At 46.9% G+C, this 14,483-nt stretch overlaps 1 protein-coding gene across 2 annotated transcripts in view; it reads right to left on the bottom strand.

Moving 5' to 3' along the window:
* Positions 1-14,483, bottom strand: part of Snx29 (sorting nexin 29) — a 416,575-nt gene that overhangs the window by 386,566 nt on the left and 15,526 nt on the right. For both annotated transcript variants that reach the window (XM_029544359.1, XM_021209353.2), the window contains exons 2-3: positions 13,258-13,319; positions 11,139-11,191 (exon numbers count right to left, since the gene is read on the bottom strand). In XM_029544359.1, the coding sequence (XP_029400219.1) occupies positions 11,139-11,191; positions 13,258-13,319 (115 nt within the window). The remainder of the gene's footprint in view (positions 1-11,138; positions 11,192-13,257; positions 13,320-14,483) is intronic.

The following is a 14,483-nucleotide window of genomic DNA, read 5'->3' as shown; positions in this document are numbered from 1 at the left end:
AAGGAAGGAAGGAAGAGCAAGGGAGGGAGAGAGAGAGAGAGAGAGAGGAAGAGAGAAAGAGAGAAAAGAGAGAGGAAGAGAGAGAGAGAGGCTGGGAGATAGATGGATGGATGGATGAATGGATGGATGGATGGATGGATGGATGGATGGATGGATGGATTTAAGCCATCTGTTTCCTAAATGTCCAGGGAATGTATATGACGTTTCCACCCAGGTTAAGATCATCACAAGGGGCTTGAAAAAAGATGGCTCAGCAATTAAAAAGGGTCTGTTCTGGCAGAGGACCCTGGTTTGATTCCCAAGCACCCACAAGGCAGATCACAACTGTCCATAATTCCAGTTTCAGGGGAGCCGACTCCCTCAGGACCTGCTTGTGCAACACACATACACATACACACACATACACACACACACACACACACACACACACACACACACTGCACAGACATGCATGCAAAATAAGTAAAATCTCATACACAAAAAAATCAATCTTTTTAAAAAGAAACAAAAACCCCAGAGAACACCTGCTTTTGTCTTTCTGCCTCCTGCAAGCTGTTTGCTGTTTTGTTTTGTTTCAGCTATTTTTAATTCCTCAACAGGTAAAGAGAATATCACACATTCACAACAGTCCTCCTTTCCCCAGAATGTCTGGAGAGGAGAGAGTTCCTCGCCTAACCTCAATACACCCTCAGCTCAACACCTGAGCCAGCTCACAGCACTCAAGTGATGAGGCCCAGCAAGCGTGAGGACACCGCACGTGTAGAAGGCCCATGAGAAGGGCTGCACGAGGCTGGCTCCCAGCCCCACACGACTATTGGATTATCTATCCCCACAGACAGGGAAACAGGCAAGTCAAGAGCAGCCCAAACTGAGAGTGTGGTGTGGCCTGGGCAATGCTGGGCCCAAGCTCTTTAGTGCCCTGCACTCCTCACTTCTCTAACTGAAAGGAAACTTCCCAGTTGTGTTCTGCTGTCCACAGAGGACAGCCATGCATCCAGCCTCCGAACTCCCAGTCAGCAGGTCCAAAAGAAGGCAAACTAGTTCGAGCTACTAAAGCCACACCACGAATGTGACTGCAGACTGGACATGCCACACGTTCTAAAAGCCACAGAACAAACCTGTTCTGAGGGGAAACAAGTGGCCGTGACAAGCAGGGTTGAGAAGCTATGGCTGCCACTCCCTTCTAGGACAGGACCTGTCTGAAGGGGAAGGCAAGCCTCAGCTATACTTCTGCAGCTACACATCCTGCACAGGGGAACCTCTGGATCTTGCTGTGGCAACCTCACAAGACCAAACCCTCAAATAGCACTACTCTCTCCCTCCCTCCCTCTGTCTGTCCCCATCACACATACAGGTCCACTGTTAAACACTGTGCATCGAGTCAACCCCAAACTCATAGCAGCTCCAGTGCCAAAGGAATTCCCTCCCAGCATCTTAGCAACTTCTGTCCTACCTGAGGGCTCACTGACACTTCTCTCGACTTCAGTTTGACTTACTGCTGCTGTGACTAGCACCATGTGACAGGTTACAGACTATTCCTAAATGTAAATGTGATTTAAAGATACATTCTGACTCTGCCAGAGTCAGACAACTGAAACCTACACTGCTTAAAGATTGAGCTGTAAGAAACATGTTATTCTGAAACCTTCTGAACAAGCTAACATTTTGTAGGTCAGAAATGATCAAATATTTGCCATTTCATTTAGTCCCACTTCATACCAAGCCAAGTCTGAACCTGGGAAGGACCTGAAAGGAATTTAACATCATGACATTTAGCACTGAACACTTGCAGCAACACAAACCTCTCAGTTGGGGAGCGCAGATAAGGAAGGAAGGGAAGATGTGTGGGTACAGTGGAGCCACCAGGCCTGGCCCACTCTCCACTCTACCACCCAAATCTCCATACCAGTCTTGGTCATGATGAGCTCTCATGTCTGTGGTAAAGAATCCATCCCTCCTTCCTGATACAGCTTACAGCAGTAGTTCTCAACTTTAATGCTGCAAGCCTTCAATACAGTTCCTCCTGTTGTGGTGAACTCCTACCATAAAGTTATTTTCATTGTTACTTCACAACTGTAAATTTGCTACTATTATGAATGTAACATAATACCCATTTTCCAATGGTCTTAGGTGACCCCTATGAAAGGGTCATTGGGCCCTACCCCCACCCTTACCTTCCCCCACCCACCCATACCTCTGCCCCACCCTTACCTCCACCCCACCAAAGACATCTTGACCCACAGGTTGAGGACCACTGGCCTAAGGTGAAACTATAATTTTGCCACCATCGTTGTCAGACTGCATAGTACCGTCAAATGGACTGTCATCCCAACACAGGCAAAGCCAACAAGTGTGTTCCTTCCTATCATAAATGGCCCTTCTCAGTGCAGAAGCCAACAGGGTCTTAGAGCTCCCTCAGCCAGACCCTCCTGCCAGCACCCACCAGAGAGCAGAGATTCCTGAGTGAACAGCTGGCATTACTCTGGCATCCAGGCCATTCCTACTTGGGATCCATTCCTGGTGTGCCAGCCTCTGGATTGGAAAATTACCTGCCTCCTTTCATTCCTAGCCTCCAATTCTCATTAGTCAAAACATTCCCTAGGTCACGTTACTAGTTACTCCTGAAGATCTCGGGCAGACACACCACTATACCACTGTCTGTTCATCTTCTGTTGTTAGAACAAAATAGTTGAGACTGGGTAATTTATAAAGAAAATACTTTATTTTGCTTTAAGGTTCTAGAAGGTGAAGAGTACAAGAACAAGGTAAGGACCTCCTGCTTCAACTCAAGGAGGAGAGCAAGAAAGGCAGGGAGGAATACGCAACATATAGAAAGGACTGAAACCCACAGCAAACTCACTCCTCACCCGGGGTTGGCAGCTCCACCCACACTGCCTAACCCACACACTCCCACTGAGGAATTAGGGTCCCGATACATGACTCTGAGGGAACAAACTCACACCATAGCAACTGTCCTGACAAAGATTCCAAATGATGCCTGCCACCCAACCCAGCTGGACTCATGCTTCAGGCAAAGCTGAATCCCAGAAGTTTGTTATGTTTATTACATTTATTTATTGTGTGTGTGGGACTTTAAGCCAAGAAGGTGCAGGGGGGGGGGGAATAGCCACCATGTGGGAGGTAGGGGTAACAGATGACTTCGTTAGCTGTAGCTCTTGGCAGATGCCAGGAGGAAGGTGATGAGGAGGACACAGAGAAGGAAGTCAAGCCTTCTGAGCTGGGGTCTAATAAAGCTGGCATGTTTGGTACTGGAGACAGTTAGGGAGGAGCTCCAGAGAAAGACAGAGAGTGTTGCGTGTCTGGCAAGTATGAGAAGACTCTGGTTACAAAGGGAGAAAGGGGAATGATATGGTTTGTGAATTAAAGCTCAAAAACGCAACAGGCAGTGGAGACTTGCAAGCAGCTACAAGACTGCTGTCTCAGCATGGCAGCCAACGTTCCCTCTGGAGGTGAAGCATCCCACAAGGACAGACAGTGACGGTGGCTACCTGCAGCCATACATCTTGTAAATGATGCCAGTGCTTAGAAATGAGGAGGGATGCCCTATGGGAGAAGGCAAGGCTTTTGAAACCCGAGCTTCAAAATCAACCTGGTCACTAGATGGGCACAACAGAGAGAGAATATTACATTGCCACCTCTCAGTATTTGTGAGGGACCATTCCCAGGACCCTGTGGTTGTAGGAATGCATGACACTCAAGGCCCTCATATAGGCTGGCATAGTGTCTGTGTGATATCTCTGCACATCCTACCATGAACTTCAAATCTTCTCAGAGTTGTTTATAATACCCACTAACTGTAAACGCTGGTCAAACAGTTGTTACTGAGCATGCCTAGGGAGCTTTGACCATGTTCAGTACAGATGTTTGCTGGGCATAGAACTCAAGACCTTGCATAACTAAGCACACATTCTACCACTGAGCTGTATCCCCTGCCTTTCTAATATTTTTGTCTGCAGTTGAACTCACATATGTAGAGTTGGCAGATACACAAGAGCTCAAGACCCTGGGTCCAACTCTAATCCTAATACACCCACAATGTCTAAGTGTCATGTTTAGACATGAAGTACCTTCATGCCTGATCCCCAGGGCAGCAGATGCCCTAGGACTTCTGGGAAATGAATGGATCAAAAGGGCTGTGACCTTGTCAAAGCATTGATCCACTAATGGATATGTAATTGGGTAGCACTATTGGGAGGTCACAGAAACCTTAGGCAGCAGGGCCTCGTTGGAGAATGTAGGTCACTGGGGCAGTCTTTGAAGGATGCACCATGCCCCTTGTCCCTTCTCAGGAGCCCTTCCTGCTTTTCAGCTCAGGAGTGAGCAGCTTGTACCACCATGCCCCAGATGCAGCCACCGGGAACTGTTACCTCTGAAGCCAGTGTTGTCTCCTTTTAGAATACTTCTCTTGGAAAGCCTGTTACAGGAACGGGAACACTAACAAACACACTGCCTGGGGCACTGTTACTTTCCCTCTCTGGGTCTGTCTTATCATCAGAAAAGGCAAGATGCTATTCCATTTAGGTGGTCCTAAAGATGCAGTAACAACACAGCAACCAAGCAGCAGCCCATGATGGCCAGTATTCTCCATGTTTAGCCATAAGGAATAGCTGGAACAGAAGAAGTCAACTTTTTCTTTTTTAGAGTGAGTGAGTGTGTGTGTGTGTGTAGGTGGGCACACACTTGCCATGGCAAGCATGTGTAGATCAGAGGACAATTGTGAGAGTTTGTTCTCTCTTTTCACCACGTGGATTCTTGGGGTCAAATTCAGGTCATCAGGGGCCACAGCCAGAGTCTTCACCTGCTGAGCCTTCTTGACAGCAAAATTTTAAGTTAAGATTTCACATTAAAAAAAAGGTGCAGCTGCTATGTTCATAGCAGCCTTATTTATAATAGCCAGAAGCTGGAAAGAACCCAGATGTCCTTCAATAGAGGAATGGATACAGAAACTGTGGTACATTTACACAATGGAGTACTACTCAGCTATTAAAAACAATGAATTTATGAAATTCTTGGGCAAATGGATGTATCTGGAGGATATCATCGTTAGTGAGGTAACCCAATCACAAAAGAAGTCACTAGATANNNANNNANTNNNCAAGATACATTTTGCAAAACACAGGAAAACCAAGAAGGATGACCATCGCGTGGATTCTTCATTCCTCCTTAGAATAAGGAACAAAATACCCATGAAAGGATATAGGTACAGAGACAAAATTTAGAGCTAAGATGAAAGGATGGACTATCCAGAGACTACCCCATCCGGGAATCCATCCCATCATCAGCCACCAAACCCAGATACTAATGCACATGCCAGCAAGATTCTGCTGAAGGGACCCTGATATAATGGCCATTTGTGAGGCTGTGCCAGTGCCTGGCAAACACAGAAGTGGATGCTCACAGTCAGCTATTGGATGGAACACAGGGCCCCNAATGGAGGAGCTAGAGAAAGTACCCAAGGAGTTGTAGGGGGCTGCAACCCTGTAGGTGCAACAACAATATGAACTAACCAGTACCCCCTGAGCTCGAGTCTCTAGCTGCATATGTAGCAGAAGATGGCCTGGTCGGCCATCATTGGGAAGAGAGGCCCCTTGGTCTTGTAAACTTTATATGACCCAGCACAGGGGAAGGACAGGGCCAAGTGGTGGGAGTGGGTGGGTAGGGGAGCAGGGGTGGGGGTGGGGTATAGGGAACTTTCAGGATAACATTTGAAATGTAAATAAAGAAAATAATAATAAATAAATTTTTTTTAAAAAAAGCATGTTAGATATCTTTTATCAATTTTGATCAAATATTTTCTTCAAAAATGGGCTATAATGAATACAATAAAATATAACTTTATTTTAAAAAAAAAAAGGTGCAGCTGTTACATAGGAACATATTCATCTGATGTGTTAAGACGCCTCTCAGAAAATGAACTCATTCAACTCCTACAAACGGTCATTGTACTCAAAGATGAAGAAAAGTAAATACACATACATGTATACACCACATGCACGCATGTACACATTGTACAGACAGGCCACCCATTAACTCTGCATACCAGGCTAGGACTCAGAACAACTACTAGACAGAAGCTTCAATTTTACAAGACTCACCAGTTTATAACTGGTTTCTTTAGTCTATTTGTTTTTTGAGACAGGGCCTCATGTAGCCCAAACTGGTTTTGAACTTGCAATCCAGCCAAAATAATTTAAACTGATAATCCCCCTGTCTCCACCTCCCACATGCTGGGATCACCATACCAGCTCTCCAGTTAGTCTTTTAAGGTGATGTTTACTGAAAACACGACTTCTGTGATCACACCTGTAAGCCCAGCAGTGGGAGAGTGGGACAAGAGGCAGGAGTTCTGCCCAAGCAAGAGCTCTCCAAGCAAACCCTCTTTGCTCACATCTGTAGACCTACGTTGGGATCTGAAATCACCGTCATAAATCTACAAGCCTTCAGGCCTTTCTGATGCAGGTGGACCCTACTAAGTTCCAGAATGAGGACCCCTGTTCTGACAAAGGGTGGTTCCCTTAGCAAACCTTGAGGGAAAACATCAGTTAACACTAAGCAACAGTATAATGACAAAACATATATCCACACACATCTAATGTCTGGCAGGCCCAAAGGCCTGTACAACATGGGGCAGGTGGACCCAGAAAGTTCACAAGTTCAAGGCCAAACTGAGATACACAGCAAGACCTTATGGTAAAAGGAAAACAAGGGCTAGCAAGTAGCTAGGGAAACGGCTCAGTAGTTAGGAGCACTTGTTTTTCTTACAGAGAGCAGGATTCAGTTCTCAGCACCAACACGTGGCTCATAATCATCCTTAGCTTGAGTTCCATCCTCAGCTCTCTTCTGACCTCTGAGAACAACAGGCACACACACATGTACACATGAAGGTAAAACACTCACACACAACAGGCACACACACATGTACACATGAAGGTAAAACACTCACACACANGTACACATGAAGGTAAAACACTCACACACAACAGGCACACACACATGTACACATGAAGGTAAAACACTCACACACAACAGGCACACACACATGTATACATGAAGGTAAAACACTCATACATAGTAAATAAATCTAAATAAATTAATTTTCAAAAGTTTAAAATAACTGAATAAAAAACGAGGGCTGAAAGGTGGCTTAGCAAGTAAAGATGCTGCCACCAAGTCTGATGACGGGAGTTCAATACCCAGAACCCTCTGTGGAAGGAGAGGACTGTCTCCTACAAATGGTCTTCAAATTTCCGTGCACACATACTACACACACCAAATAAATAAGAAGCAACCCTTCTACCCTCAAAGCTCACAGGCATGGAGATGTCATGGACCCTGAACACCTACTACAAGATGACAGAACACACATTCCTTGGGATACAAGATCTTTCTGGAACACCATTTAGGTGCTATGACTGTGCATGAAGAAATCTGCTAAGCTCAGCAGTGGGAATGAGCTACTCAAATATCTCCAGACAGCTCCTATGGGTGTGTGGGGTGAGGACAAGGTATTCCTGGGCTTGGGGAGACAGAATTAGAGATAAGAAGGGACCATGGCAGCCATCAGGCTGTGCAGATACATCAACAATCAATACAGCCAAATATCCCTGTGGGCTCAGAGCTGGCAGTGTGATGACAGAAGATAGATAGGTAAGAGACTCAAAACATGAAGATGCACAGCTTGTGAAGTGTTCAGTGTAGCAGGGAAACCTAGGAAGGGAGAGAGAAGGGAAGCACTCGACCTGCACTGGGCTCTGTGCACTGCTCGCACTGGACCTGCACTGGGCTCTGTGCACTGCTCGCGCTGGACCTGCACTGGGCTCTGTGCACTGCTCGCGCTGGACCTGTACTGGGCTCTGTGCACTGCTCGCGCTGGACCTGCACTGGGCTCTGTGCACTGCTCGCGCTGGACCTGCACTGGGCTCCGTGCCCTGCTCATTCTGGTCAAGTCTCACAGATAAAAGGAAGACATGACAGATGGGGAAGGGGAAGCCAGGCTTACAGGGAGGGGATTAGACACTTAACCAGGCAGGGCTGAGGAAGAATGTCCTCTGGCCACTCCCTGGGCCACGGGGCATGCGACATCACAGAACAATTCCAAGAAGACTGGACACCTGTGACCTCAGCTGGGCCAAGTGCATGCAACCAGCCAACATGAGAAATGTGGACATCTGTTAGCCTCCTGTGCCTCAAGTATCACTGATAAGCTTAAGGGCTTTCTTTCTCCATAAAAGGGGCACGTGGTAAAATGTATTAAATACATTGAACAAATATCAGGAGACATAAAATCCTGTTATTGTCCTGAAAACCAATTCTACTCAGATCTTGGTGCTTTGGGGGTGGACAGGTGAGTTTTTGCTGTGATTGTTGCTTAACATCAGTGTGTGTTCATACACTGTTATTGCTTGCTCTCTTAACATCAATGTGTGTTCATACACTGTTATCGCTTGCTCTCTTAACATCAGTGTGTTCATACACTTTTTTTTAAAGATTTATTTATTATTATATCTAAGTACACTGTAGCTGTCTCTTTATGGATGGTTGTGAGCCACCATGTGGTTGCTGGGATTTGAACTCAGGACCTTCGGAAGAACAGTCAGTGCTCTTAACCACTGAGCCATCTCTCCAGCCCCCGTGTTCATACACTTTTATAGCTTGTTCTTTCTCTCTCTCTCTCTCTCTCTCTCTCTCTCTCTCTCTCTCTCTCTCTCTTCTTGGTTTTTTTGAGACAGGGTTTCTCTGTATAGCCCTGGCTGTCCTGGAACTCACTCTGTAGACCAGGCTGTCCTGGAACTCAGAAATCCACCTGCCTCTGCCTCCCGAGTATAGCTTGTTCTCTTAACATCAATGTGTGTTCATACACTGTTATAACTTGCTCTCTTAACATCAGTGTGCGTTCATACACTGTATCACTTGCTCTCTTAACATCAGTGTGTGTTCATACACTTATCGCTTACTCTCTTAACATCAGTGTGTGTTCATACACTTTTATAGCTTTCTCTCAACATCAGTGTGTGTTCATACACTTTTATAGCTTAATATCAATGTGTGTTCATACACTGTTATAGCTTGCTCTCTTAACATCAGTGTGTGTTCATTCACTTTTATAACTTGCTCTGGTTACTGCTTTGCCATATGTATGTTTACTACAAACATAATTTCTATTACATTTTACTATGTGTGTATGTGTGTCTGTGTGTCTACAGGTACACACATGCCATGGCAGATGTGTGCCAGTCAGAGAACAACCTGCAGGAATTGATTCTCTCCTTCTACCACGTGGGTCCTTAGGATGTATCACCTGCTGTATAGCAGATGTACCTGCTGACTTAGCTCATGGGCCCTACATGCAGAATTTTTAAACTACTACATATGCATGCTGTGATGGTTTATATATGCTTGGCTCAGGAAGTGGCACTGTTAGGGGATGTGGCCTGTCACTGTGGGCGTGGGCTTAAGACCTTCACCCTAGCTGCCTGGTAGTGAGTCTTCCACTAGCCACCTTCAGATGAAGACATAGAACTCTCAGCCCCTCTTGCACCATGCTCGCCTGGACTTTGCCATGCTCCTGCCTTGATGATAATGGACTGACCCTCTGATCTGTACACCAGCTCCAATTAAATGCTGTCCTTTATAAGATTTGCATTGGTCAGGGTGTCTCTTCACAGCAGTAAAACCCTAAGACACACACACTTCCTACTTAAAGGAAATTCTATGAAAAACATTTTTTAATTCTTTGCTATGTTTGTGGGATTGGGAATTGAACGTAAGGCCTCATGTATGTGCTCTAGTACCAGCTCTAGTACCAGGCTATTTTTAGGTGGTAGTTTGGTGGTTTGGTTTGGTTTGTGTGACAGGGGCTAAGCTGGCCTTGAACTCACAGCACAGCCAAATGGCCCATGCACTCATTCATGATCCTCCTAAAAAGCTGAGGTTACAGAGCTGAGACAGCGGGCCTGACTTGAGCATCACTGCATCTTACACATGCACTATACCTGGTCGCCTATCTTCTAATCACTGAATACTTAGGTTTCTGAGTTTTCCCAACTGTAAATCATCATGGAAGTAACTTTATAAAGAAAGGTACTTTGAGTAGAACATATTTCTAGAAGGAGAAGATAGAAAATCAGAAGCATATCAATAGATGGTGGCTATCTACCCACAGCAGAAGCTGTCACTGCCCCTCCTGGCTGCAGAGGCAGATACAGCAGCCTCCATTTCTCGGCACCTTTTCCTTAATGGTGAAGAGGTTTTGAAAATGATTTATAAGCTAGGCATGGTGACACATGTTTGCAGACCCAGGGCTAGGAAAGCTAAGTCAGCAGGAGGTTGAATCCATTACCAGTAGAGGGGGAAGGGTGAGAAGGGTGAGATGGGTGAGAAGAGATGGGTGAGATGGGTGAGACGGGTGAGATGGGTGAGATGGGTGAGACGGGTGAATGGGTGAAGTGGGTGAGACGGGTGAGACGGGTGAATGGGTGAAGTGGGTGAGATGGGTGAGACGGGTGAGATGGGTAAGATGGGTGAGGTGGGTGAGGTGGGTGAGATGAGATGGGTGAGATGGGTGAGACAGGTGAGACGGGTGAGATGGGTGAGACAGGTGAGACGAGTGAGACGGGTGAGATGGGTGAGATGGGTGAGATGGGTGAGATGGGTAAGATGGGTGAGATGGGTGAGGTGGGTGAGGTGGGTGAGGTGGGTGAGATGAGATGGGTGAGATGGGTGAGATGGGTAAGATGGGTGAGGTGGGTGAGGTGGGTGAGATGGGTGAGGTGGGTGAGATGAGATGGGTGAGATGGGTGAGGTGGGTGAGGTGGGTGAGATGAGATGGGTGAGATGGGTGAACAGGTAAAGGCACTCGCCACTTAAGCCTGTCCCCCTGAGTTTGACCCCAGGTACCAAGATGGAAAGAGAGAACCAACTCCTGAAACTTGTCCTCTGACTTCCACACATGTACTGTGGTTTGTGAGCACCTGCACTCACACACACTATAATAAATTTAAAAAAAAAAAAAATTAAAGGATAGCATGGGCTACGTAGTAAAACCATGTCTCAAAAGGACAACTAAATAAAGTATTTAAGAAAGAGGAGGGGGGGGGACAAAGGAGTGACATACTCACCTGCTGTCCGAATCTGAGGCGATCTCCTTTCTCCCTCCAAAGCGGATCTGGCACTGCAGAGAAAGAGACTGCTGAGGTGGGCCACTGGCTGGAATGGCAGACATCACAGAACAGCCACATGGCTTCAGACACATTCAGCAGGGACAGAGACCGGAAGGGCCTTGAGAGACTCAGAGTGGCCCAGGCCCTGGTGCTCCACCGAGGCGAGAAGCCAGCATGGCATCCCCAGACTCCTCTCTAAGGAAGCCCTGTCTCCCTCTGGACTGCGAGGAGAGAGTGAAGTGGGCAGTCAGGAGTGCAGGCACCGCAGCGACTCCGAAAGCCACAACAGCAGCAGCTTAGATATCACAGCGCTCATGCTGATGGCCCTGAGAGCCTCTATGCCTCTGTGCTCATGACTCTTCTTGACACTGACCCAAAGTAGGTAAGCTGTGTCAAAGGACAGCTGCCTGGGTGAGCCTTCAGACTAGCCGACTCAGTGCTGAGCAGGTCTGCCAGGCTGAGTGAATTGGAAAGCGACCTTTTAAAACAGACCTATAAAGCCTACCTGACTACCGTCAGCCATAAAGCCTGTCATCCACCATGCCCCGACCTTCACTATCACCCATCGCCTCTTTCATTGTTGTTTGCTCTCAGCCTCACTTTGTATCCCTGTGTACTTTTTAATTATAGGTAAATGATAGATATATCAATAAATATCAGTAAAGATGGCTGTCATTTAAGATAAATGCAACAGTTCAACTCATCAAAATCACTCAGCAGCTCTGAGCTCAGAGCTTGTGCCTAAGCGCCACATGGAAGCTGCTGGGCCCACTTCCCTGTCCCGCCCCTTCTTTCATTTTCCAGATCAAACACAGACCAAACTCCACCCATGTTACAAGAGCAGTTCATCCAGCATCCCTGTGCAGAGGAAACCCAGACTCCAGGGAAGAACAGACTTCCTGAGTCTGCTTTCCATGGCACCCAGGACCACCTGCTCAAGGGTGGTATCAGCCACTGTGAGCTGGGCCCTCCCACGTCAATGATGAATCAAGAAAATGCCCTACTGACTTGCCTACAGTCGATTTGAAGTAGGAATTTTTTTTCTATTGAGGTTCCTCTTCCTATATCAAGTTTAAGATCTAACCAGCAAAGTAACGTTCAGAAAGCCCGGCAGCTGGAAGGAGCTGGACCTGCCTGGACCCACTCACCTCATCAGGCTCCCTCACTCACCACACCAGGCTCCCTCACTCACCACATCAGGCTCCCTTAAGCTTGGGGCAGACACTGGATGCGCTGAGCCCACTTCAACATTTAACCCACAGCCTGTTACACTATTTCCCTCCTTATCGTGACAGAGAAATAAATGTCAATATTCTCTTCCTAAAAGGGGGCTCTTCGAATCTCAGGTTTGGATCTGGCTCTCTCGCTTACTGACTGTGACAGCCTAAGTGAGCTGTGGTCTTGAAGTCTCAGTGCCCTAACCTCTACAGTGAGAACAATCGCAGGAGCTCCTCCATCCAGTGCTGAAAGACATCACGGTAAGCAGTCACAGAGAGCCAGGCACAAGGTAGACACATGACGACTGAGAACACAACACTTCTCTGTCACCAAGCCAGCACCACAGCCCAGCAGCCTAGCCGCAAGCCAGCACAGCGGCTGGTGATGGAGGCTCCTGGATGTGGCCTTGGGCCTCAGGTCTTGTGTTTGCACTTCTAGGGTCCTAAGTCCAAGTCAGCACCTCTGAAGAGCTTCCCTAAAACAAACCGGCTGGGAACCAAACTCTGCGATGAGACTGTCAACGCTGAAGGATGGAGTTTTCTCCTGAAAACTCGGGAACCCCACGCCAGTGACTTCCTCCATCCCTACTCTCACTGCCTCCCCTGCCCTGTCATTCCCAAGGGAGAAGTCTGCTCAGCCATTCTCAACCACAGCTGGACATGGTGGTACACATGGGATGGGAGGCTGAGACAAGAGTTCAAGGCCAGCCTGGGCAACTTGGTAGTGATACCCGGTCTCAAAACAAGCAAACACACAAACCATTCCCAGACACAAACTAAGCCTGTGCGCATAAAAGGGGAAGGCTGACTTCAGTGCTGCCTTCGGACACTCCTCACACAGAGGCTGTATGTGTCCTTACCTGCTTCACGGCGTCCAGCAGCCGCTCCAGCAGGAATTGCCTTCTGTCATCATTCTGCGACCCTAGAATGAACGGGGTTTAATTATTTCTATTTGATAATTAGACTCTGATTAAGACTTTCTGACTTGAGATGCTGAGCATAATAGTAGCACATGTCTTTTTTTTTTTTTAAAGCTTTATTCATTTATTATTATATGTAATTACACACATAGCTGTTTTCAGACACTCCAGAAGAGGGTGTCAGGTCTTGTTACAGATGGTTATGAGCCACCATATGGTTGCTGGGATTTGAACTCAGGACCTTTGGAAGAGCAGTCGGGTACTCTTACCCACTGAGCCATCTCACCAGCCCAGCACATGTCTTTAATCGCAGCACTCACAAGATAGAAGCAGGAGGATCTCTGCGAGTTCGAGGCCAGCCTGGTTTACAAAGCTAGCAAGTTCCAGGATATCCAGGACAATATAGAAAGACCCTGTCTTTAATCAAAATAATAATAATAATAATAATAATAATAATAATAATAATAATAATAATAATAAGTAGCCAGACCAGGCACCTACAATCTACTGCCATGATTGCAATGTACTCTGTCATAGGAAAACAGTTTCCCCAGACTTACTGTGTCCTGAATGGTCCTGATTTCTCTGCTGTGATACTACTGATTCTGCAGGAAATTCCACAGTGTCCCTGGCCTTCACTCACTGGGTGCCATTAGTGACACACACAAAACTGAGTTGACTTCACACATTATCATATGTGTCCTGGAGAGCAGGGATTCCCTCTTGACAGCCAGGAGTATACAGTAGCACTTAAGTCCCTAGGATGGCGAACCCTGTCCTTAGTCAGTCTTAGTTCCTTTTCCCTGCCCAGCTGCTCCTCTTCTCAGCAGCCAAGGCTGACCTTACAGAGTCGGCCAGCGATGTCCAGGGATGTGGCCCAGTTGGTAGAATGCTTGCCTTGTATGCATGGGGCCCTGGGTTCAGCACTTCAGGAACCAGAATGGTGGGCACACCTGTAATCCCAGTCTTGGAAGGTGGAAATATTAAGATGGGGAGTTCAAGGTCATCTTCAGCTACACAGGGAGTTGGAGGTCAATCTGGATTACCTGAGACTAACTCAAAAATGAACAAGCACCAGGGCTGGTGAGATGGCTCAGTGGGTAAGAGCACCCGACTGCTCTTCTGAAGGTCCGGAGTTCAAATCCCAGCAACCACATGGTGGCTCA

The sequence above is a fragment of the Mus pahari genome, chromosome 12 (genome assembly GCF_900095145.1).
Source record: "Mus pahari chromosome 12, PAHARI_EIJ_v1.1, whole genome shotgun sequence".
In the NCBI taxonomy this organism is placed as follows: domain Eukaryota; kingdom Metazoa; phylum Chordata; class Mammalia; order Rodentia; family Muridae; genus Mus; species Mus pahari.
The sequence above is the reverse complement of the archived record's forward strand: the minus strand, read 5'-3'. Positions and strand labels throughout refer to the sequence as shown.